General features: G+C 39.6%; 1 protein-coding gene across 10 annotated transcripts in view; it reads right to left on the bottom strand.

The window, feature by feature from the left end:
* tanc2b (tetratricopeptide repeat, ankyrin repeat and coiled-coil containing 2b) overlaps positions 1-22,651 on the bottom strand; it is a 242,583-nt gene that overhangs the window by 24,421 nt on the left and 195,511 nt on the right. For 8 of the 10 annotated variants that reach the window (XM_084740358.1, XM_084740355.1, XM_084740354.1 and 5 more), the window contains 6 exons: positions 12,241-12,279; positions 9,714-9,995; positions 9,470-9,594; positions 5,577-5,808; positions 3,424-3,593; positions 1,207-1,485 (listed from right to left, as the gene is read on the bottom strand). In XM_084740358.1, the coding sequence (XP_084596484.1) occupies positions 1,207-1,485; positions 3,424-3,593; positions 5,577-5,808; positions 9,470-9,594; positions 9,714-9,995; positions 12,241-12,279 (1,127 nt within the window). The remainder of the gene's footprint in view (positions 1-1,206; positions 1,486-3,423; positions 3,594-5,576; positions 5,809-9,469; positions 9,595-9,713; positions 9,996-12,240; positions 12,280-22,651) is intronic. The other 2 variants (XM_084740357.1, XM_084740356.1) reach the window with 1 other exon arrangement.

The following is a 22,651-nucleotide window of genomic DNA, read 5'->3' on the forward strand; positions in this document are numbered from 1 at the left end:
GAGGGCTGCCGTTCCAAATTAGGAACCCTATATTTATTTTAGATCATGGCGTTGAGAGTCTGACACAGTGGGCCCCCTTCAGACAAAACTGCGTCCTAACACTCATCTCTTCCCTGTTGCTATGGATTCATAGAGATACACTGCAGGCTGCAACTTGAAGCTTTTTTCTTAGCCTTTATTTTTTACATTTTTCCAAACTGTAGTATGCAGAATTACCTATTAGCAGCTCCTGTTGTGCACCCATTAATGTACAGACAACTACCACTGGATTACAGGAGTAACCCCAGACTCCATTGAAAAATTGCTCATTTTTGACAGTTGTTGAGCAAGGAGAAACTTAATAAACTTTGAGAAACTCTGTTGACAACAAATTCTTAATTATTTGTGCTTTCGTGTTAATTCAGCATTAAATGCAACACAATATGTTGTTTGTTTCCATGTAAAAAACATCGTGCTGCTGGGAAGAGAAAGCAGGAGAAGTGCTCCATGGTGCGCTGGGACACACACTTTTATTCCCTCTCTGACTCCATCATTAATGCCTTTCTTTGTCATCTGTGACGTGAAAACATCAGATTTCCACACAGAAAAAGCAAAAGTGTCTGCCCTGCAGCACCATGGAGCCTCTCTCCTGCTGGGCAGCTGACAGAGCAGGTAAAACATGACTGATAACGGAAAGAACAGTCGAATACCAGCTCTGAACAGGCTATTATTTGTGATCATGAGATGTGTGATCAGATTTCAGTGAGCTATGACTCTGAGAACGAGTACGATTCCTGACATGAATCGCAGCAAGGCGTGCAAAGGTTTTAAAGCACTTTAAATGCCTCCATGAGCTGTGTGTCACAGCCGCTGTTGCAGCTTTGTTGACCATGCTGGTAAGCAGGACAAATCAGTGGGCCAAACTACAATAACTCACACTTTTTTTTAACACCAGTTTGCACCGGTCACTCTCACCTCATGCAGTATCTTTGCCTCACGTATCTCCCTCCTCATCCTTCTTTCAAGTCTCCCACATGCCCCAAGAGTCTGAGCTATATCTGTGAAAACTGTTACAAACTAAACCCACGTTTACACCAAAAGCACTCTGATCTATAAGTCCTAGGAACTACTTTTTAAGAACCCCTAAAGTTCCTGCATTTTTGCGAGTACAAGAAAGGGACTTTTTGTGAATAAAATAACTTAATTTCGAACCTGCTCCCTTCGTACCTTATAGCTGGAGCTTTTGAGGACAAGGTAGCCCTTCTCAATGAGGTCAAAGGTGAGCTTGAGGTACAGGTAGGAGCCCTGGCTCAGGGCCTTGAGGTGGGCGCTGAGCTTGCCGAAGGTTGTGTTGTCCATCTTGCCGTTGAGCGAGATGTTGTTCTGGATCTCCGGGCTGCTGTGGATGCGGTGCAGGATGTAGCCCTGCAGGTCCTGGTCGATGGCGTCATTCTCCTCCAGGCTGTCCAGGGAGATGCGGTGGAACGGCAGCGCGTTGGTAATCTCCTGAACAGTCAGAATCGGGAACTTGTTTTTAGCTTTATTGGTGCAGAGACATCTCGATAAATTTGACAACGGCCTCCATACTTACTTCTAATGATTCATGTACAGGTTAAAAATAAAATGTATCATGTTATGAGTAATCCCTCATGAATGAAAGGTAAAAGGAGTGGAAAAAGGTCAGATTTTAAAAATACGTCTTTTCACATTCTCTGCAGAGTAGAGGCAAAACAAAAAGGTCAGAGACAAAGAGGGTAGAGTTGTATTCAAGACAAATTCAATGGCCAGTTTATGACCTCCAGTTGTTGCTGTTGTAAAACCTTCTCGCTGGCGGTGGTAACATTAACAGAATAATATGGTGCAGGCATAGCTGAATTCATCGGTGCTGAATTTAAAAATATAACCTTTAGAGTTCGGCTGAATATGAAACAGCAGAGAATCAGATATGAACAGAAGGATTTATTGACCGTCTGTGTTCCACCTCAGTGTGTCTCAAACAGGGACAGTAATATTGCTCGGGGTTCTCTGAAGCAGAGTCTGACCCGTATATTGATCAACCAATATTTTCAGCAAGATATTGGCCTATCATAACCATATCAGTCTATATTGGTATGGGCATATATGTCGTCTGATATGAAAACTTTTTTTTTTTTTTTTTTCTTAATTCATGTTTAATATATTTAAATATATTTTTTTGTTGTTTAGTTATTTATGATTATTAAAAATGGTGGTGAAAGTTTACTGTTTCAGTGACTTGATAACATTTTAAACAATGCAGTTTATTGTTGTTTTGCACTGTACTTAATTACAATGTCAAAGTACTTGTACTTTACTTGAGTATTTCCATTTTATGTAACTTTATACTTCTACTTCATTACATCTCAGAGGCAAATATTGAACTTTTTACTCCACTACATTTTAACTGAGAGCTTTAGTTACTAGTTACTACAACTTTTCATACCCTTCCTGTCCAGAGAAAACCATGTATCTCCAAACTTGGTGTTTTTATTTATTTTTCTGATAAACTGGAGGATTAAATGGTCCTTTATGGGTTGAGAAAACTATTATTATCAAATTATTTATCATCATGTCTAAATTGTTACTATAAATATAAAAATACATATATAATTAGAAAAATAATGATGAAAAATGCTGGTGAAAGTTCACTGTTTCATAATGAAGTTTATTTTTTACTGTTAAATATCCTGCCTACATTGCATATCTTTTTCACAAGTGTAAACCACTTTGGAGGATCACTGCAAAAAATATGAGTTTATGTGTATATTCTATATTCTGTATGTTATTATTCTCTATTCATAGCCCTAACACACCAATACAGTGCAATAATTCAACTGGCTGCAATGCATACAGCAATACTGTGATTTACATTGATATATATGTATTTTGTATTATGATAAACATTTGCACATAATTCCTCAAAATTCTCATTTCATTATTTTCTTTTTCTTTACCTAGTTTTTTTTTTTTATCTATATTTTGCTGTTTTGGAGAATAAGGCACATATCTTTTTACCAACTTGCTTTTGTATATAATGAGCTATATTATTGCTAGATTATCTCTGTTTTATATTTCAGGAGAATGTACATATTTTTACATACTGATTTCATCATTTTTTTGCTTATATATTTTTCTTTTCTTGAAAGGGAGCATCTGCAACATGTCAACAATTCTTCCAGTGGATCAATAAAGCATTTTCTTATCCTAATTACATTCTGTATGAAGACCATCAGCTGATAAATCAATACTGGAATCTTTTTACTCCCTAATAGTGCTATCAGCATCAGCCCCAAGAAACCACGGGTTGGGCTCTAAGTTGAGTGTTACGAAAATCAAGAGAAAGGATTACTTGTTGACACATCGCAGTAATAAAGCTGAAAATGCAGAGAAAAAAGTGAGAAAGGCAGTGAAAACAGAGAGCTTTACCTGTAACGTAGTTCTGACTGTGACGACCAGTTTGAGCCAGGGAGGGAACTTGTTGATGGTTTTGGTGAGGAAGGACACGATGGTGTCTCCGTAGTCCGGTTTGTGGAACTCTGCCTCATTCAGACCGTCGATGAGGATGATGAGGTCCTCCTCGGAGTTGATCTTCCTCTCTGAAAAGCGTAAACACAGATGCTATTTAGTAAATTTATGTATAACTGGCCTTCCTCAGCAAAGGCGTGGAAAAGAAGTAAGTTAGACCTATTTCTTTTTTGGTCAAACCTGTATCCTCTCCTTGATAGAAGGTTTAGAAATCATATTTCGCTTCATATTCAAAAATTAAACATTGCAGATTTTGTTTTTGTCTCCATTTAAAATGAAAGCTTGCAACAAGGTCGGTCAGTTAGTTAGGAAATTTCAGAAAATTCAGTTCAAGCATTGAAATTAAGAATTTTGATCTTGATAATATTGAGTATGTTGTACACAAAAAGCCTCCAATATCACTAATATCATGCGCCAAGGACTCGAGTCATAAAAAAAATGGATATACTGAAGTCTGAAGAGGCATCAGTGATGAACTGCCGAAAGCACTGCGTTTCAATGAGGCAAAAACCTTTAAATCATTACAAATTCCAGTTCATTCTGAAGAATGTGAAGATATTCATACCAACACAGCAAATAAATCAAGGTTATACCGACTGAACAAGAGCGAGACAGACTTTGAAAGGCCTATTAAATATTTAAAGCTATAGAGCACCGTATTTTCTTGATTCTTGTTGTATAAATACATGAAATGTGTTCATACGGATGATTTCTTACACGCAGTGGCCCCAGAAGAGATAAATACAATGTTGACAATCTCTGAGGACCACACGTTTTTATTGAAGTCAGCTCACGGAGTAAAGTTTACCCTGCATATTCATCATTTGAAAAACCTACAGCTTTTTTTTTTTAAATGATATTAAATTAATTTTCTACCTTCAGTCTATTCTGTGAGCGTTTTTTGCATCCTGTTTTGGGGTACAAACCACCACGAATACATTTAGACTTGAGAAAGCTGCAGTTTAAATACACAATATGTAAATTCTGCCGCTTGGGCTCTCTCGCATTAAAACAACAACAACAAAAGACGTAGTTTAATGTTGCTGTCAAGCGGCGTGGGATCATGGGAGTTGTTTTCTTCACTGTTAGACAATCATCATTGAGGAGGAAAATCTATCTGACATGACTCGGGCAGAAATCAGGTTCACAGACAAGGTAATATTAAAGTTTTACTTATGTTTTGTTTAGTCACATTTGCGTTTTCCTTCCTCATTCTCTGCTGTACCCTTTTTATCACGTTTTTCTAGAAGTTCTAGCAACTACAGGCTACAAGGAAACGCTCCATTACTTTGGATAAATTAAAGATTTCTCTGCGCTTGAACATTCTGGAAACATTTGTCATGATGTAAGTACACAAGTCAACAAAAACTGTACACAAATATCTGCCATTTTCAAACATTTTAATGCAGAAATGTTGCATTCTGTAGCTTTAAATAATTTTTAAACGAATGCAGGTAGTATATGAACCTCCTGGGAGGTAACACCAGTGGTGGAAAATAAGTAAGTCAATTTAATTAAATATTGCAGTACAAATTTGAGATGCTTGAGTATTTCCATTCGTGCAAATTTGTACTTTTTACCCCACTACTTTTGTCTGACAGCTTAAGTTACTTACATTGTGATTTACATAAGTATTTCCTACAAGAAACTGCTTACTGTGGATTATCTTGAGTAACAGGGTCCTGTTTTTGGAAAAGAGACCCTGGTTTTGGATTTTTCAAGTGCATTTTTTTTGGCACTTTGAGCACCACAACATGAAAGCCATTTCGTCCCATTATATTGGAGAGCAGGCAGCCAATATCTCCAAAACTCTGCAATTCACACAAAAAAATCTAGATTGGCAAATAGCACTACAAGCCAGGAGAAAATGTGTGTTTTTGATTTTGAGGTGAACTGCCCCTTTAAGTAAACAATCCAGACTTACAGATATGTAATACTGTTCACCTGTCTATTTAATAAATATTTTTTTAAATGAGACATTTAAAAAAGAAAGTAAATGATCTAAGAACATCATCCACCATTTTTGACACTATTTTCACCTTCCAGTGTCTCACCTTTGTAAAGTGCATCCAGGGGTTCTAGGACGCCCCTCCTGAAGGAAGCCAGGGGGTCCTGGACACAGGAGCGCAGACTCAGGATGCTCTGGAGGTGCGGCTCCCTCAGCAGCTGCTCCCTGTAGGCAACGAGGTGCGGCGAGCGGCACAGCAGGGCCGCCACGTTGTGCACAAACTCCGGCACCAGGCAGGTGTAGGCGTTATCTGCCTGGCAGTAGTGGTACGCCACCACCTGGGGGCGACAGAGGGTTGGGAGAAGATTGCAGCCGGGTCAGTCGGAGAAACAGGAAAAGGTGTTCACTTCCATTCCCTCCTGATAATCCGACCTTTTACCAACCGCAGATCGGTGTCAGGGAGCATGGGAACGAGATGACACACTTTTAGAAATAACAGTGCAGAGACAGTTTTCCCAGCGTCTGCTGCAGCTACAACTCATCTGGGATTGAGTCAACTTCATGGTGGATGATTGCAGTATAATGAAACATAATACTTCTCGTTTCGCTGTACGGTTTCAGCTATTAATAATTCATCGCTTCCGGCTGCCAAGAGAGACGGATTCGGAGTTAGCTCATGCATGCTCATGTGATGATTGTTGCACGGAGTCAAGTGTTAAACTGTCACATTTCACAGCAACGAACTGGAAACAAACATGTTTGAATGAATGAATGAGTAAAGAGTCCTCGCACGTAGACGCGCACTCTGAGAAACAAAAGGTTCTCACTAGAACCACAAAGGGCTCTTCAGCTTGGTTCCTGGTAGAAGCTTTTAGAAAGATTCCACTTGGAACCCTTTCAGAAAGTTACCTAGACCCCAACATAAAGGTTTATACCTAGAACAATCCGTGAAAAGTAGAACCTCCTATGAGAGAAGACTTCTAGAGTGTGACGGTTCCACCCAGAATCCTCTGCGAGAGTTCTGCTCACAACCTTTCCACCGTCTAAGGATGCTATCTAGAACTGACTTAGCAGGTTCTACCTAGAACCTTTTTATATTTCAAGGGTTCTATCAAGGACCCTCTCAGGTCCTACAGAGAACCTTTTTATATTCCACGGGTTTTATCTAGAACTGACTTAGAGGTTCTACTAACAACCTTTTTATACTCCACAGGTTTTATCTAGAACCCAGCAAAGGGGCTTTATCTAGAAAATGGCTCAGGGGGGTCTATTGCAAACCTTTATTTACCCTGTGGGTTTTATATAGAACACAGCGGGTTCTACAGGGGACCTTTTTATTTTCCAAGAGTTTTATCTAGAACCTACTCAGGGGGCTTTATCTAGAAGTGACATAGGGGTTTATACAGAGAACATTTTTATATTCCACAGGTTTTTATTAGGACCCACTCAAGTTCTACAGAGAACCTTTTTATATTCTAAGGGTTTTATCTAGAATACAATCAGGTTCTACTGGGAACTGTTTTATATTCTAAGGGGTTTATCTAGAACCCACCCAGTGACTTAGTGGGTTCTAACAACAACCTTTCTATATTCTACATTCTATATTCTACTGAGATTATTTTTATATTCTAAGGGTTCTATCTAGAACACACTCTGAGAGTTCTACTGAGAGTTTTATTGAGAACTCACAAGGGGATTTCTACAGAGAATCTTAATCTAGAACCCACCCAGGAGGTTTTAATCTAGAACCCACTTAAGGGGTTCTAGATAAAAACCTCTGAAGTTCTTCAAGGATTACAATGATACCTGATGAACTCCAAAAAGTTCTCTGGATGAAAAGAGTTCTTAATGGAACCTTCAGTCTTACAAAGAACCCTTGACAAGCCCACCTGCTAAAAAAGATTTTATTCAGAAGCAGATGATTCTGGGTAGAACCTCAGACCTTCTGGAAGAACCCTTTTGGGACCCTTGTTTGTCAGAGTGTGGGGACAGACGAGTTTTCGGAGAGGTTAGTCAACAGAACAGCAGCAGCAGGTGTGACCGAGTGCTCGGGGGGACAGAGAGATCACACAGAGTTTGAATTTTCAGGAGGAAGTGGCAGCGATCAGAAGGCAGTGACGAAAAAGAGGGATGAGGGGGAAAAAAAAAACGACTAATCAAAATGGAATGCTAATTTTTGGTCACAATGGAATAAAGGGCTTTAAAACAAAAGGGGGTGAAAAGGGGAGTGAGCTCAATTATTAATGCACAGAGTTAACAAGATCTAATAGCTTGGCTGGGAAATGGCTTTCTGCAGGTATAAATATTTCATAAGGCTCCCTGGCAAAGTTGTTTTTTCTTTTTTAAACACATCTGCATAATGCATCAGACTGGGACTCGGGATGCAGATGGCTACGCAGCAGGGGAGGGGGGACCGCGGCGTGACGGCAGACACGAGGAAGAGCAGGAAAAGGGAGCCGGTTTCACACATCATATAGGTTTAAATCGCAGGCAGGTTAAAACAAGTCAGTCCGGTTCATTTAAGACAAAAAAGAGCTGCACAAAACTTTGAATGTTTGAAAAAAAAAAAAAAAGGAGCAAAGTCCCAGCTTATCTCCACCTGTTTTGAAGTCGACCACCTCAGGAGCGAGCCCTGTGTGAGTCCATGATAGCTCGCAGGTGGCACCAAACTTTGACTTTCTTTCAAAAGCCTGAAACCATATCATTTCTCACAGAGCCCGAGCCGTGTCTGCGCTCGCACTGTGGAAAGGCGCTTTTCAAAAGAGCGAATCATCAGCTATCCCGCCACCTATGTTGTCACTAATTGAAAAATTAAGACATAAAACAGAGGAATTTAAAATTATTCCTGCAGTTTTTCTATTACGGACAGACTGAGAATTTCACGCTGAACCACAAACACAATGAAAACGTACTATTATATTAAAATGGGCAGTTTAGTGATACAACAATATTTCCTCTTAATTGTTGTGCATGCAGTGCTGCTCTTTGATGAAGGAGTGAAAGAAAGAACTGACAATTCAGTTGTAAGCAAATGAGTCCCCTAACACAACATTTGGCAATTAAATATATATATTTATATACATATTTCTCTTATTTAACACAACTATTAAAGGAAAAATGGAGATGGAGGTGTGGGCAGGTAGAAAGGTTCATAAGTGGCTTGGGTTTAGGTATCATCTTCGTGTAATATACAGTGAATCAACTGAAAGTAGGACATTTCATATGAAAATCACTACATGCACACTTTATTTTTGCATGACTGGCTGACAAAAGGGATAATTTCCATTTGGCTCAACATCAGTTTAAGTGTATGCTATACTTAGAATATTTTTCCATTGCTTTACCCTGCTGTCAGACAGCCTTTTCTGACAGGAAACAACTGTAAAGTAACCTAGATACTGCTTGCTCCAAATCATCCAAACTCCATTGGCAAAATGGGTCATTTTACCTCACAGCAAACGGGAGTTGCTGTTCTACCACTGCCTTGATCTGATAGTTGTTTAAGTTATCGTGTGACTTTGGTGTTAAAAGATTAGTTCGGATTCCCTGAAGTCACACAATGACACCAAAAAACTAACCAGTCAAGGCAGTGATAGACCAGTGACTGCATTGTTAAAGGTATCGGTAAAATTGCTGATTTTGCCGATGGAGTCTGGTTGAGCAAGAGAGTACAATACTTATCTTACATAACAACAGTTTCCTGTTGGAAAAAGCTGTCTGCCGGTAAGGTAAAGGGGTGAAAATATTTTAAAAGTACAGTGAAACTGATATTGATCTTTTTATATGGACCTTTTTTTAACTGTCTAAAACATGTTTTGCTGCTGATCCTGTCCACAGCAGTTCACGGTTTAGCTTCCTTGCTGGTCGACTGGCATCTACTGTAGTTACAACACTGACTATCAATCAATACTTCACAAATAGCCTGAACTATCCCTTTAAGGGTGTTTTGTTTGTGTAAATGTGTGTGTGCGTGTATATGGTCACGGGTGGATCTTGTACCTGAGACGCCAGCCTCCTCATGGCTTCTTCCTGACGCCGCCTCATCTCAGGGGTCCCGGGACAGCTGCCTCCTCCCAGGGTGCCATGAGTGGGCTGGGGCTGGGTGAGAGGGAGCCCCTCTCCATCTGGACACAAGAAAAGGAACAGCTCTAACATGTGAAGCATTCATGCCATCTTTTATTCTCACAACATAAAAATACAACAGGAAAGGTAAAATCAGGTGCAGAAATACGCAGACGCTTACGTTTGGGTGAGGCCTGAGGGCTGTCCGAGGCAATCTGCCTCATGCGTGTGCCGTGGCAGCTGAGCGCCACCAGGCGAGAGATGATGGCGGTCTTGCCGAAGCCGATGTTGCCTACTACCGCCACACCACGGTTGGTGCTGGCGTTGGGGCTGTTGAGGTGGGCATCGATCTCTTGGAAGAGCCACTCGCGGCCTGTGAAGACGGAGTCCATGGTGATGCTGGGCACCTCGAACAGCAGAGGCTTGAGGGCGATGTCTTGAGGCCGGTAGGGTGCAAAACGCACTGGAGGGTCAGGGAAATACAGAATTAAGACACTGTATTTACATTAACGTTTTGTAATAAGAGTCTCCACCTTTCTTGCAGTAATGCATCTAGAAACTGAAAAATGGTGAGCTACTGTGTAAAAAGCTCTCATATTAACATGCTAATAATGTATTGCAAGTCATGGGTGCATACATACTGTATATAATTAACAACATGAAAGCACATGTAAACACAAACACCCACATTTCTATGCATAAACAAGCACTTCATTATTTCCCTCATATACAGTCAATATATGTGTTCTCAAATAGGAGATATTTATTGTTTAAATGGACGGTTAGTTGCCTTCGATTTAACATTTTTCACTATATGGCTATGACTTCACAACTGAGTGGAGAAACGTCTGCCTTTTCCCTGTCAAATAAATAAATAAAATAAATAAAATTAAACAGTATGATATAACTAGATTGAACTCAACCAGTGGTGCTAAAATACATTTGAAAAACTCGACAGCCATGTCTCTTTCTGGACATCATGACTCCCTTACTCAAGATAATCCACAGACCCTGTTGTGTGAGTTTCATGTAGGAACTTTTTTCTTTCCACCAAAATACACCCACCACACAGATGACAGTGTGCATCTAGTCATGGATGAGAAGCTTGTGCTTGTCAGTGTGTGGGGTGTAAATGTTAATGTTGTTCTCCTTGGCAGGACTGTAACGTCTCATCTAGAGCTGCAACAGTTAGTAGATTAATCGATTAGCTTTAGCTTTTATCTTTTTCTGACACTTTATAGACCAAACGGCTAACCAATCCAATGAGAAAATGATCGACAGTTTAGTTGATGATGAAAATAATCGTTGTACTCTCATGCATGAGTAGATTCATGCTTCCCTCTGCACGGTGATATACTTGGTGTGGTAGTTTGGAAGAGAAAATAGTTCCTTCATGAAACAAGGTCTATGGATAATCTTCAATAACCAGGCCATAATTTTTGGAAAGAGACATTACTGTTGAGTTTTCCAAATGTGTTTTTGTTTTTGGTTCTTTAAGCACCGACAGCTGTTTGCCATCTAGTTTGATTATATTAGAGAAAAAGCAGAAATCTCTGCAGCTGATATCGCCAAAACTCAGGAACTCAACACCAAAACTATGGATAATGATGGATAACTCGCACTTCAGGTAAGAGGAAAACCATGTATTTTGGGGTGAACGGTCCCTTTAAAGTCCACAATAATACACTTCCTTTGTTTTAAGTGAATGTGTAAAAGAAACCTGTGATGAGTTCATGGCCATCTGATGCAGTGTGTCAAAGTGAAAGCAACTAACAGTTCATTTAAACAATCAAAAAAACCCACAAAACACTTAAACCACACAAATATTGACTGAAATATTGATTTCGGGGTGACCTGGGTAACAAATATAAATAAATTATAAACTAAAATATTCATGTTATTTAACATTTAAGATCGAAATCAATTAAATAACCTTCTAAAAAGTGTGTCTTCTGAGATTAAATGTACACTGATGCATTAATAATTAACATGTGAAACGTATATTATTCTGTGGCAAACTGCACATTTAAATCCTTTCAATATATATGGACATGCTGCATATAAAATGTCCTAAGTTTGGAAAATAAAACGCTAAAGATAAAGTTGAAGTATTATATTTTATGTAAAGCCGACAGCCATAAAATGTAGCTTCAGAGTTCAAAGGGAGCGACTACTTTAACCGTCCAGACTTGTGTGCTCAAGGCGCATTTTGATGCAGAAGAAAATCTGCAAAAAGTCAAGGGAGTGACTCCTTTAACAGCCACTGCTGCCGACTGTTGGTTTTACTCACTAGAGGGAGTCATTAAACTAAAGTCCTCCAGAGGTTGGGCATCTTTCCTGCAGAACATATGGACCATTAAAGACTAATGAGGGTAAAATGAATCTGGTATGAACTTCTGAAAGCTGTGTGATAAATTCAGTGTAAAAATTTAGTCGGCTGCTTCTGGGTGTCATCTCCCGGGTGCCGTCTGCAAAACCGATCTGAGCTTTGAGAATAAAAACATGCTCTCTTCTATCTGCTGTGTCATTTCTTTAAATGTTATATCAGCATCTAGTAATTAGAATGTGAGTGGTTACGTGAATAATCCAAACACTTTGCTGGCAAGAGAGCGTGCCACTCGACTGGAGCACTTTGACATGTAAAGCACCAGCCCAGCGAGCAGAGAACGTGCCGCGTGATGCAACAAATGAAAATTAAAGTAACTTACGTGACTGGGATTGCCAGGCATGGGTGTTATTAGCAGAAGCTGAGACGAACAGCAAGCAAAAGACAGACAGAGACAGAAAGAGAGCAAAAGGAGACAGAGAGTGATGACAGAAGAAGGAGAGAAAGAAAAGACAGGCAGTGAGGGCAGGAATGAAAACTGGCAGCAAGTGTGTCAGAGCACAAGGCAAAAGGTGTAGCTCAATGAAACAGAAAAAGAAAAAAGAGGCAGCAGCTCGAGCATCAGCACATCATGATGTCAGAAACATGGGGAACCACCAGACCGGGGTCGATTACTAATTGAAATCCTTTGAATTACATTGAGCGTACTCCTCAGCGTGTCGGGAGGGGAGGTCGGGGAAGGTTTGCACTTTTGGGAGAATCTAATTGGTTCCATTGCGCCGGGCAAGATCAATCAATCCCAATGAAAATAACTGAATCCAGTCCTGGTGGTAATTCAACCCTCAGATGCGAGACTCCAACCTCAACTCCAGAGACGGCTCTGTGTGTGTTACAGGCTGCTAAAGTCAGCCACATCTTAGCATAAAATATTACAGAAACTTTGAAAAGTCTTTGCCAGGCATCAGCTTTTGGCTGCTGAAACCAGGAGGACAGGACACCTTACCCCCGAAGACTTCACAAATTTTCTTTTTATTTTCATTCAGGTTCATCTTATTTGTCAGCACTCTGGAACAACCGATACATTTTTTTCTGGGTCAATATTATTGTTCGATATTGCAGTAAAAATTAACATCTGTTTCAAAATTAAGAATAACACAAACTCCAACACAAAACTGTATATGTTTAAATAAATGTTGCAAAAGAAAAGGTTTCAGCATTGTTTTAAAAAAGTACATGCAGCAAATAAAGTCAGCTGAGATTTTAAATAAATAAACTTTCATAAAGTACAAAAAATTAGTAAAACATAAATTTGAATTCAAATTTAAATCTTTCTCTCAGGTCTCTGACCTCCTGCACAGTAACGCTCAGTGTTGACAGGCTGACATGTGACCAATCAGATAGCATTGTGGGCGGGACGTTGAGCAGAAGAATGGTGAGTACAGGCAAAGAGCCAGCCAGGCCAATAATCAGTTGGCCTGTAATCTGCATATTAGTTTCTAATGTTGACTTTTTACCCCTCAGTCAAACAACAGTTTTGACTGTAACTATTTTATCAAATATTAAAAATGTGTATATGTTGGGGTTCATGTTTTACTGTTTGCTGTCCCTATATGTTATGTTAAGGCCATGAATTGGTTGCCAATGGTAACCAGGCAACTAGGGTTGCGAAAATTGATGGTTACTGTACCATGTACATTTGCTTATCTGCGGTATTGACTTGTATTGTAACAGAAAAAATATTTCAAGTTCATGTCAAGTTTCTTGTCTGGCAGGACATTATTTTGTCAAATTATAATAAAGTATTCATTAAACCAAAACCTTCCTTTGTTTTCATTCCTTTAATGGTATTGTAACTGATGATAATAATAATAATAATTGTGTGAAACCATATACCATGAAACTGTGATATTTTCTGAGACGTTATCATACTGTGAAAATCTCATATTGTTGCAGCACTGCTGGTGAACTCTAAATCAACCTCAGTGAAGGACAAATCCCAAGTTTGGCGTTATGAGAGAAAGCCTCAGACAAACTGTAAAATCAGATTTTCACCTCAGTCTGTCTTTTTTGTTCCTCCGCTGAGGTTAAATTCGATCAGATTCTTGCAGTGTGCAGTGAGAAATAGCTGCTGGTCAGATGATCGCCAGTGCAGTAGTTCATTTCACACTCTGCAGCATATTAGCAATGAGCACACAGTGAGTCAGAGCTGCTGAAGGAAATATGTATCATACATTAGACTACTCGGATAAGATGGTGCAGAATTCTTCTGTGTCTGCAGAATTGTTCTGTTCTGTGTGCAGGTACAGTGCTGCAAAATGTATCATGGAGGCAGTGAGGGAGTGAGAGTTACATTAGAGCTGTATGTCTTCTGTAAATGACTCCAGTGTGCTGATTATGGGCATTGCTACATAATATAATGAGCTGATATCGCTCTTAATGTATTCTTTTACCACACAGCACTCCAAAGTGCTGCTGCAAGCATGGCTTTTTTTTTTTTTTCCAGGAATGCTAATTATAATCGCAGATTGAAAAGAAATGCGATGATCATGCTGAGAATATTCTTACTTATGCAATCAGCAAAAAGTACAAACAGATATACCTGGAAGTGGGTGAAAAGCTGTCTTCTTTTTCCACTGAGTGCACGGCCAGCACTGCATTTTACTGCACTAAGCTCTGTGCCGGCTGCAGCCCGATGTAATAAAAGACATTTCATCCATACTCCCTGGTCAGATTATTTTAGTGCTAACTCAACACACACACACACACACACACACACACATGCATAAACACACAGTCAGACAGAGACAAAGCACAAGCCGCACCAACAAAGATTAACTTAATATAAGATTAGTTATAACCAGAGTTCAGCAAAACTAGGTTTAAAATGAGTAAATCCACCAAGCAGTGTTGCACAGTTAAGAACTAATCTCAGGTTAGTAAATCAAAGTTTAATGATGTAAACGAGGCGACTGCTTCTGCAAATAAAAATTAAAAAAAAGAAAACTGAGTGGTGTCGGGACCTAGAAGAGGTGGCTAGCAATGGCTAGCAAGAATACTTTGAATTACCTTAAATTACCTTAAATAAATTGTGGATTTCTCTGTATCTGAAGAATGTTGGAAACATTTCAGATAATTTAAGTACATAACAAAATATATAACATAGGTCTGTCGGTTTTAGACATTGTAATGTGGAAATGTTATTGTTGTATATATTGTTTTAGTTGTAGTTTAACATTTTGGTGCAACAGAATTCAATTTATCCCCATCATAATATAAGTTAAAGTTAACTAAACATTACATTTGCTACCCAGAAAAAGAAACACTTGTTGGCCAAATTATTATCTGGAGTGAAAGAAAAAAGGGATGCATCATAAAACTCTATGTTGTATAATTTGCTAGCTAGCCAAAAAGTTAGCTAGCGTAGTTGGTCTATTCATGATGGCCTGAGTAGACTTTTTGCTAGCTAGCAAAAGAGTAAAAAAAACAAATAAACAAACAAACAAAACCCTTTATGTTGTTTGCAAGCTGGCTAAAAAGTTAACTAAACATATTGTCTGCTATGTAGCCAAAAGGCTAACTAAACTTTATATAATTTGTTAGCTAGCTCAAAAGTTAGTTAGCCCAGTTAGTCTACTCTTGTTGGCTTGGCAAGTACGCTCTAATTTCTCCTCCTTTGAGAAAACTAAATTGGGCTCAACGGAGAGGTTTAAATTGAATCTTTCTTCGTTTGGTGAAACTTAATATAAAGTTAAACACTGATTTAAAAATGAATTCTTGTTGGTTCAACCCAGCCAAAGAGACAGACAGCGACTATTCTTTTCTGATGTAATATTCTTCCAGTTTGTGTGTCAAGCTGTGAAAGAATGGACCTGACGCAACACTTGTGATGGGAAATGCAAAAAAAAAAACCAAAAACCTACCCTTTGCTGCCATTTACAAAACCATAAGCCACTGAAGTAAGAGGCTCAATACCCACAGCTACTCTGTTTTAAGTGGCACTAATCCAATTATCTTGGGGGTGACTGAATGCCAAACGTGCCTGTAAAGCTCCTTCTGTCCTCGTGGAATTACTAAATACACCCTCGCACTCGCATCGGGCACCATCCTCCAACTGGCAGAGACATTTACACCGCTTTGTGCGCAATAAGTCGTGCAGTCACTACTGCTCCGCTGTGTCAGGTATTCCAGGAAAAACATGGCAGCCATGTTGTGAACGGGGGCCGAGGGAGTTGTTTCCAGGACAGTGAAAGCAAATGTGTGTGTGTGTGAGGGATGGATGGATGGATAGCAGTTGCTCATAATCCTGCCCATAACACTCCCCCTCAGGCGATGTCGAGCAAGGTATCACTCCACCTCACTCCCCCTCCCTCTCCTCCTCTCCCACCAACCCTCCACGGCCAGACGGAGCGAGAGTCTCAGACGTTTTAATTATTCACCAGGTGAGGATGACTCACAGTGGCTGAACAGCCTTGAGAAGGAGGAAGAGGAGGAGGAGAGGGAGGAGGAGGAGGAGGAGGAAGATGAGAAGCAGAGGAGGAGAGGAGGGGAAGAGTTGGCACAGAAGGTGGAGGAAGAGAGGAAACGATGGGAGGAGGAAGAGGAAGTGAAGCGGTTCAGATGATCAGTGGTCTGTTGTGTTGCTGTGAGGGGTCTGGGGAGTGTGGCGGTGGGTTATCTCAGGTTGGGTGAAAGATTTTTATTTATTTATTTTACAACTGATGTGGGAGTTTATAGACGTGTGACTTTTTGGAGGACTTTTTTTTTTTCAGCTGTCTGGTTTTTCAGACATGAAGTTAAAATTCAAGTCTTTTCTTCTTCTAACGGTGGCTGTAGAGCCACAGCGAGCATATGCAACACCAACAGGATCTTATGTAATTCCTGTTTAAAAAAAATCTAATCTTATGTAATTTGTACAGCACACTCTTAGAAATAAAGGTGCTAACTAGAACCACAAAAGGTTCCTTGGCTTGAACCATTTTTAGTTCCAGGTAGAGCCTTTTGTGAAGGTTTCACTTGGAGCCCTTTCAGCGAATTCAGCCTAGAACCCAAAATAAAAGATTACGCCTAAAACCCACCTGCAAAAGGTTTCACTCAAAACCCCCATGGGAGGTTCTACAGAGAACCCTTCTATGGTGTAATGTTCAAATAAGAACCCTTTCTGAGGGCTCTATCCAGAACATTTCCATCTTTTAAGGGTGCTAACAAGAAGCCACCCAGGAAATTCTACTGAGAGACCTTTTATATTCCAAGGATTTTATCCAGAACCCACAAAGGAGGTTCTACTGAGAACTTTTTTCATATTCTGAGGGTTTTATCAATAACTCATCCAGGGGGTTTTACTGAGAACTCTTTTATATTCCAAGGATTTTATCTAGAACCCTCCCACCTTCTTATATTATGGTATGAAGAACCCTTGACAAAAGAGTTTCAAAAATCCTGAACAATTCTTTCTGCTTAAAATGGTTCTGTGGATGAAAAGGGTTCTCAATGGAACCATTAGTCTTACAAAGTATGTTTTACTGTCCCTTTTTAAAAAAAAATGTGTGCAGCCTTAATGGAACATAATGCACACATCTATCCAGACGACCTTTTTTTGGCTGCAAACTGTCATTTAACACATAATATTTACTGATTTAATTTATGTCTTATAGCCGAGCAGCAGGGAAGAATTGTGTCAAAACATTATATAAGATGCAAAAAAGAACCCAATGACAGACCTACAGATCACATCTGAAGTTCTGCATTATTTAAATGGAAAACTATTATTCAGAGTAACATTACAGGAAGCAGATTAAAGCTAGGGCAGACAGTTTATTTTTGGCATCACTGGACAAAAGTTCCATAATAACCTTTACGCATGATGTCATTCAACCGCCCTGGGAAAAAACTAGACTTCTGCTCGTCATCCTGGCTTGTTTTCATGATTTAATCTTTAAAATCTAGATCGTCATGGGAGACGTTGGCCAATCATAGATCAGTAAGATAGTTGGAATTCAGTATTTCACAACTTGGGAGTGTCACTCAGCTATCGACCATCTTCCTCCAGAGTCGGCTACTGTACCTTTCAGGCAGTGGTGTTAAACAGCGTGAAAAACAGTAGATAATAGATGATTATCGTCAGCAGGCTTGATAATCATCTGAAACTCGTCATCGTCAGCTGTGTTGTTGCAAACATGTTCATGCACAGTCATCAAATCTAGACTGTTATCTAACTGGCAGGCTAAGGTAGCAACAGGGGCTCCTCCTTTAATCTGTGTTTTCTGTAAATAAATGTTCACTATAAACAGAACTGTAATTCAAATCAATGCAGACCTGCAGCACTTTCTTTCAACAGATGTTCATTTAGGCTGCCATTATTCTGTATTGTTCTTGTTGCCAACAAATCCTATGAAAAGACCAAAACCAACAATACCTTCCAGTGGCAGTCAGCTGAAAGCCCACTGGTTCTTTCTGTAATGTACACCAAAATCTTTTAACTGTGTTTCTGCAGGTTCTTCAAGTCTTAAAGTCTAAAATCCAGAGCTAAAATGTATTAAAACGTCTTAAATATAATTTTGACAGGTCTTGGATTATTAAAATACTACAAAACAAAACCAACACAGTCCCAGTAACCACTAATACAAACTGTCCTCGTCATTTTTTTTCCCAGTATGGACGTAAAATAGGTTTTAAATTTCACTCATAATAATCTTAAAAAGGTCTTTATAAGTCTAAAATTTAACTTGTTGAAATCTCCAGAAAACCTGTTTAAAAATACTGCCACAAACAGGATATACAGTTTCATTTTCTTTTTTAGAAAAGGCTCAATAGTTTTTCAAAAGTTCATAAGTTTCATAAGTTTATCTTATCCTAAAAAAATAAATAAAAATAAATAAAAGATAAAAAGTTGAGACAACTGAAATATTCAAGGCAAATTATTGCAATAGATCAATCTTCTTCGATAAACTTCGTTTCAGATGCTCAGAAAATGTCTGAACATTAAATGGATTTAACTGAAAATATTAAAATATTACCCATTATTCACTTCCACTTCACTGAGATTATTCAATAATGTCTGAAAAACAACTTTTTGGGTTTCTCAAACTCAAAGATTCAAGCTTATCTAAAGAAAAGTAAATTACCTCAACAAAAGATTAGCAGTTTGTACAACTTTTTTAAAGTTGCAACTGAAAACTAAAGAATATCAAAGCGACTGTTGATTGAGTTTTCTCAACAGATTCTTTTGTTAACAGCAAACAAAAAGTTTACTTAAAAACACTCAACTGCCTTGAAATAATGAGTTTTCTCACTTTTTTTAAAACTGTGTGAGCTCTGTAGACAAACAGAAGTAAATACTGCATTTGTTGGAGACTATTTTCAGGTGCGGATTAATACACATTTTGTGCTCTTGTGAGTATTTACAGCAGCAGCATTGTGCGTGTAGGAGTGAATAGAAATAAACTACAATGCTCAGGTTTATGATGGCTTTGAATTGACACACAGTGTTTGTTTATATGATCAAATCGTTTTTTGGTTTGGGTATTTTTATGAGATTTTTTGACACTAAGAAAAACACTGAATATCTCAGCTTCATCCTTTAAATGTATAATCAATCACCTGAATTTCTAAGACTTATTATTTCTGTTACACCCCCTGTCAGGGAGTTTATCTGGGAGTAATAATAAAACGCTTTGGAGTTGAAAATATTTTCATCAGCCAAACGCTGAAACCCTCCACGAACACAGGGCCTGTTCTGTATATGTGAGCAGAGGCAGAAAGACAGCGAGGCATGCGGGGAGGGAGCGACAAAGACAAAGAGAGGCAAGGTAAAGATAAACGAGGGAGAAAATGTGTGTGCAGTGTACAGTTATGAGAGTGAGTTTGCGGTGAATAGATGAGGTGGGTGGTAAATCTTAGAGGTAGGCAGGCAGGAGCACAAGAAGGTCCATTACAGTCTGACTCACTCTCCTCAAAACAGCAGCTCGGGCCCCCGATGGTCGGCATCAAAAGAAGCTTCGACAAAAACCAAACCGAGAGAGAGAGAAAAGCTGCATCTGTCAGCTGGTTACCACCTGACCAACACATAACCAGCAGTCTCCTCATCCTCGAGTTCATCTGTTAAGTCTGCATCCAGCAGACCACCTCTCTCTCTCTCAAAACAACCACTGAGCCTCGATATGTTAAAGTATTTGTGCTTTCTGAGGTATGAGGCGTTTAGCAATGTAATAAATGCAGGTAATGTAACACCTCATTATGCTAGAGTTTAATTGGCAATTATAATATTTCTTTAAAATGTCATTTATCCATTCATTAATCTGTCAGTTATTTCTTGTTATTATTTGTTTGGTTGATTGTGATCTACTTATTTTACTAAAGGTTAAATGTCTTGGCAATCAGCAAATTACTATGAATAATAGAAAAATAGAAAAGTAAGAATCTTCAGTGATAATTGAGCCATTAGATATCATGTGTATAGTGAGGGTGAGCTCACTTAAGCTAATATTTCCTTCAGGTAAGGGGGATTATTTACGGGCGTTGCCTTAATCTGTACAATGTCTCCTTGCCTACTTGTTTACATCAAGGCTTGCACAGCAGTTACTGTCATAAAACAGTACATGTGCATGTCTGTTACCATGGTTACGCTTCATTCATCATCTGTGTTGCTAGACAGGGTTATACTCATAGGCTAGTTAGTTAGTAGTTAGCTACAAAGCTGCTAACAAGTTGCACATCACTCATGGTGTCCAGTTTCCAGTTTTTCCTGTCCTGGAAAATGCCTCTTCTTCTTCAGTCACCATAAATTTAGACATTGTCTTTATGTTCCACAAATTATTTAACTTTTAAGGGACAGTTAAGGTCCCTTAAAATTTTCTGAGACAATTGTTACTAAGGACCATCTGGAAATGCATAACAGAATACTTCAGTAGCTTAAAGATTAAAGGGATTTCCCTTACAACATCCTACGGAAATCCTTATGGTGATTCTATACAACTCATTTTTTCATCCGTGGATCCATCCATCCAGTTTCATCCAGTTTCACTGTTGGAACTTGGATTGGGTGACATCTGTAGACAAAAGGTCAGGGGAGGTCACAAAATCATGAATCCTCCTGTGGGGACCTTGAATATTTGCGCTGAACTTCATCACGATCTGGACCTTAGTTATTCTTGCTCTGAGCCAAAGAGTCAGACAGACTTTGACCCTTTAAACCTTGAATTTGGCAACTTGTGACACGCAGCCAATCAATTAACCAACTAATCCTTTGTTCCGTGATTCCCACCTATGAATGTACCATTTGAAAAAGAATGTGGAAAATAAAAGCATGTGGAATTTGTCCTCCAATCATCTGCAGGGAAAAACCCTGTTCTTCAAGTCAACCTGTCTCTCTGTGTCTCGTCTTTTGTCTCTCCTGGTGAAACTGCAGGAGCAGTGCACTCAGGGAGGCTCTGACACTGATCCGAGGAGGCAGAACGCATGCTAGGACGCAGTCGGCTGGCATGTAAACACACTTGGCTGCCCTCAGAGGAGGAAGGTTAAAACAAGTGGCTCTGGCAGTAACAGTGAAGCTTTGAGGCGAACTCGCTCTTCCCTCCCCTTCTCTCTGTGTCTGTGTCCATCTCTGTCTCCCTCCCCCTGCCTTTCTCTTTTTCTTTCTCTCTCTCTCACTCCGCGTTTGTCTGCAGCTCGTCTGCCCTCGGGCGGGGGAATCACATCGCAGCTCAGCCGAGCGCACTCTCAGCTAAGTGGGGTCTTAACAGGTGTTTAAAACACACGGGGACGCATATTTGTGTTCGCTTGAATGGCAGAGGGCTGCCATTACGGCGCTCATTACCGGCTAAGTGACAGAGGAAGAAGGGTGAGGGGACACGTAATGTTGTGACACGAGGCCATTTGGCCATTTGGTGAGGAGGCTGAGGAGATCACGGAGGCGCTCGTCGTGTCCGAGACTTGAGCAGTGAGCAGTAGAGCGGACGCTGACTGTGAATGTTAAAGGAGCAATGTGTATCAATTGCACGTCCAAAAATGAGTTCAGCACCCCAAATAGTAAGTTGTAGCCATGAATGGGATATTAAATAGGCTGAAATCAGATTTATTATGCAATTTTTTGGTTGAAGCGAGTTGTTTCTCCCTGCCCCCTCCTCCACAGACACGAGGAAGCTCAGGCAGGCTGCAGGATGACAAACCAAAGCGCAGACGAGCCCCACTCTGGAGCTGGAGTTCAGTAACCGTCTGTCTCACCGCCTGCCTGACTCCATTAACATGTTACTCACTTTAACTGTTATAAACATCTATTCCTTCTAAAAAATTCTTAATGATTTCTTATGACTCATAAACAGGCACTTACACATTTGGCAAACATTTGGCATTAATTTGAACTCTACATAAAGCTATTAAACGTGAAACGAGCCCGCAGTGCGGAAATTTCAAATGGCCACTTTAAACTTGCCAGCCCTCCCCATTTTCCCTGGGAGACCCCGTTTTATATTGACCTCTCCTTGTTTCCTCACAGGGTCACAATTCTCCTCTGTTTCTCCTGATTTATGACACATTTTCACAGCTTTTCGTACTTATGTAGAGTTTTAAACTAAAGGGGTACAGCAACCTAATTAATGTTCCTTAGAAAAACATTTGTAAAATATTGATTTTCTGCGTTATTGTAGCTTAATTTGAAATTGGACTAGGTAAGGCTAAATGATGTGGTTCCATTGTGGTTTTCAGCTAATAATAATCTGTCATCTGCAGGCATATGTCTGCCAAAATGTGTGTACTTATTATTTAAAAGTCACAAGGTTTATGAAACGATTGATTTTTTG

The sequence above is a fragment of the Lutjanus erythropterus genome, chromosome 17 (genome assembly GCF_056507025.1).
Source record: "Lutjanus erythropterus isolate fLutEry1 chromosome 17, fLutEry1.hap2, whole genome shotgun sequence".
In the NCBI taxonomy this organism is placed as follows: Eukaryota; Metazoa; Chordata; class Actinopteri; order Lutjaniformes; family Lutjanidae; genus Lutjanus; species Lutjanus erythropterus.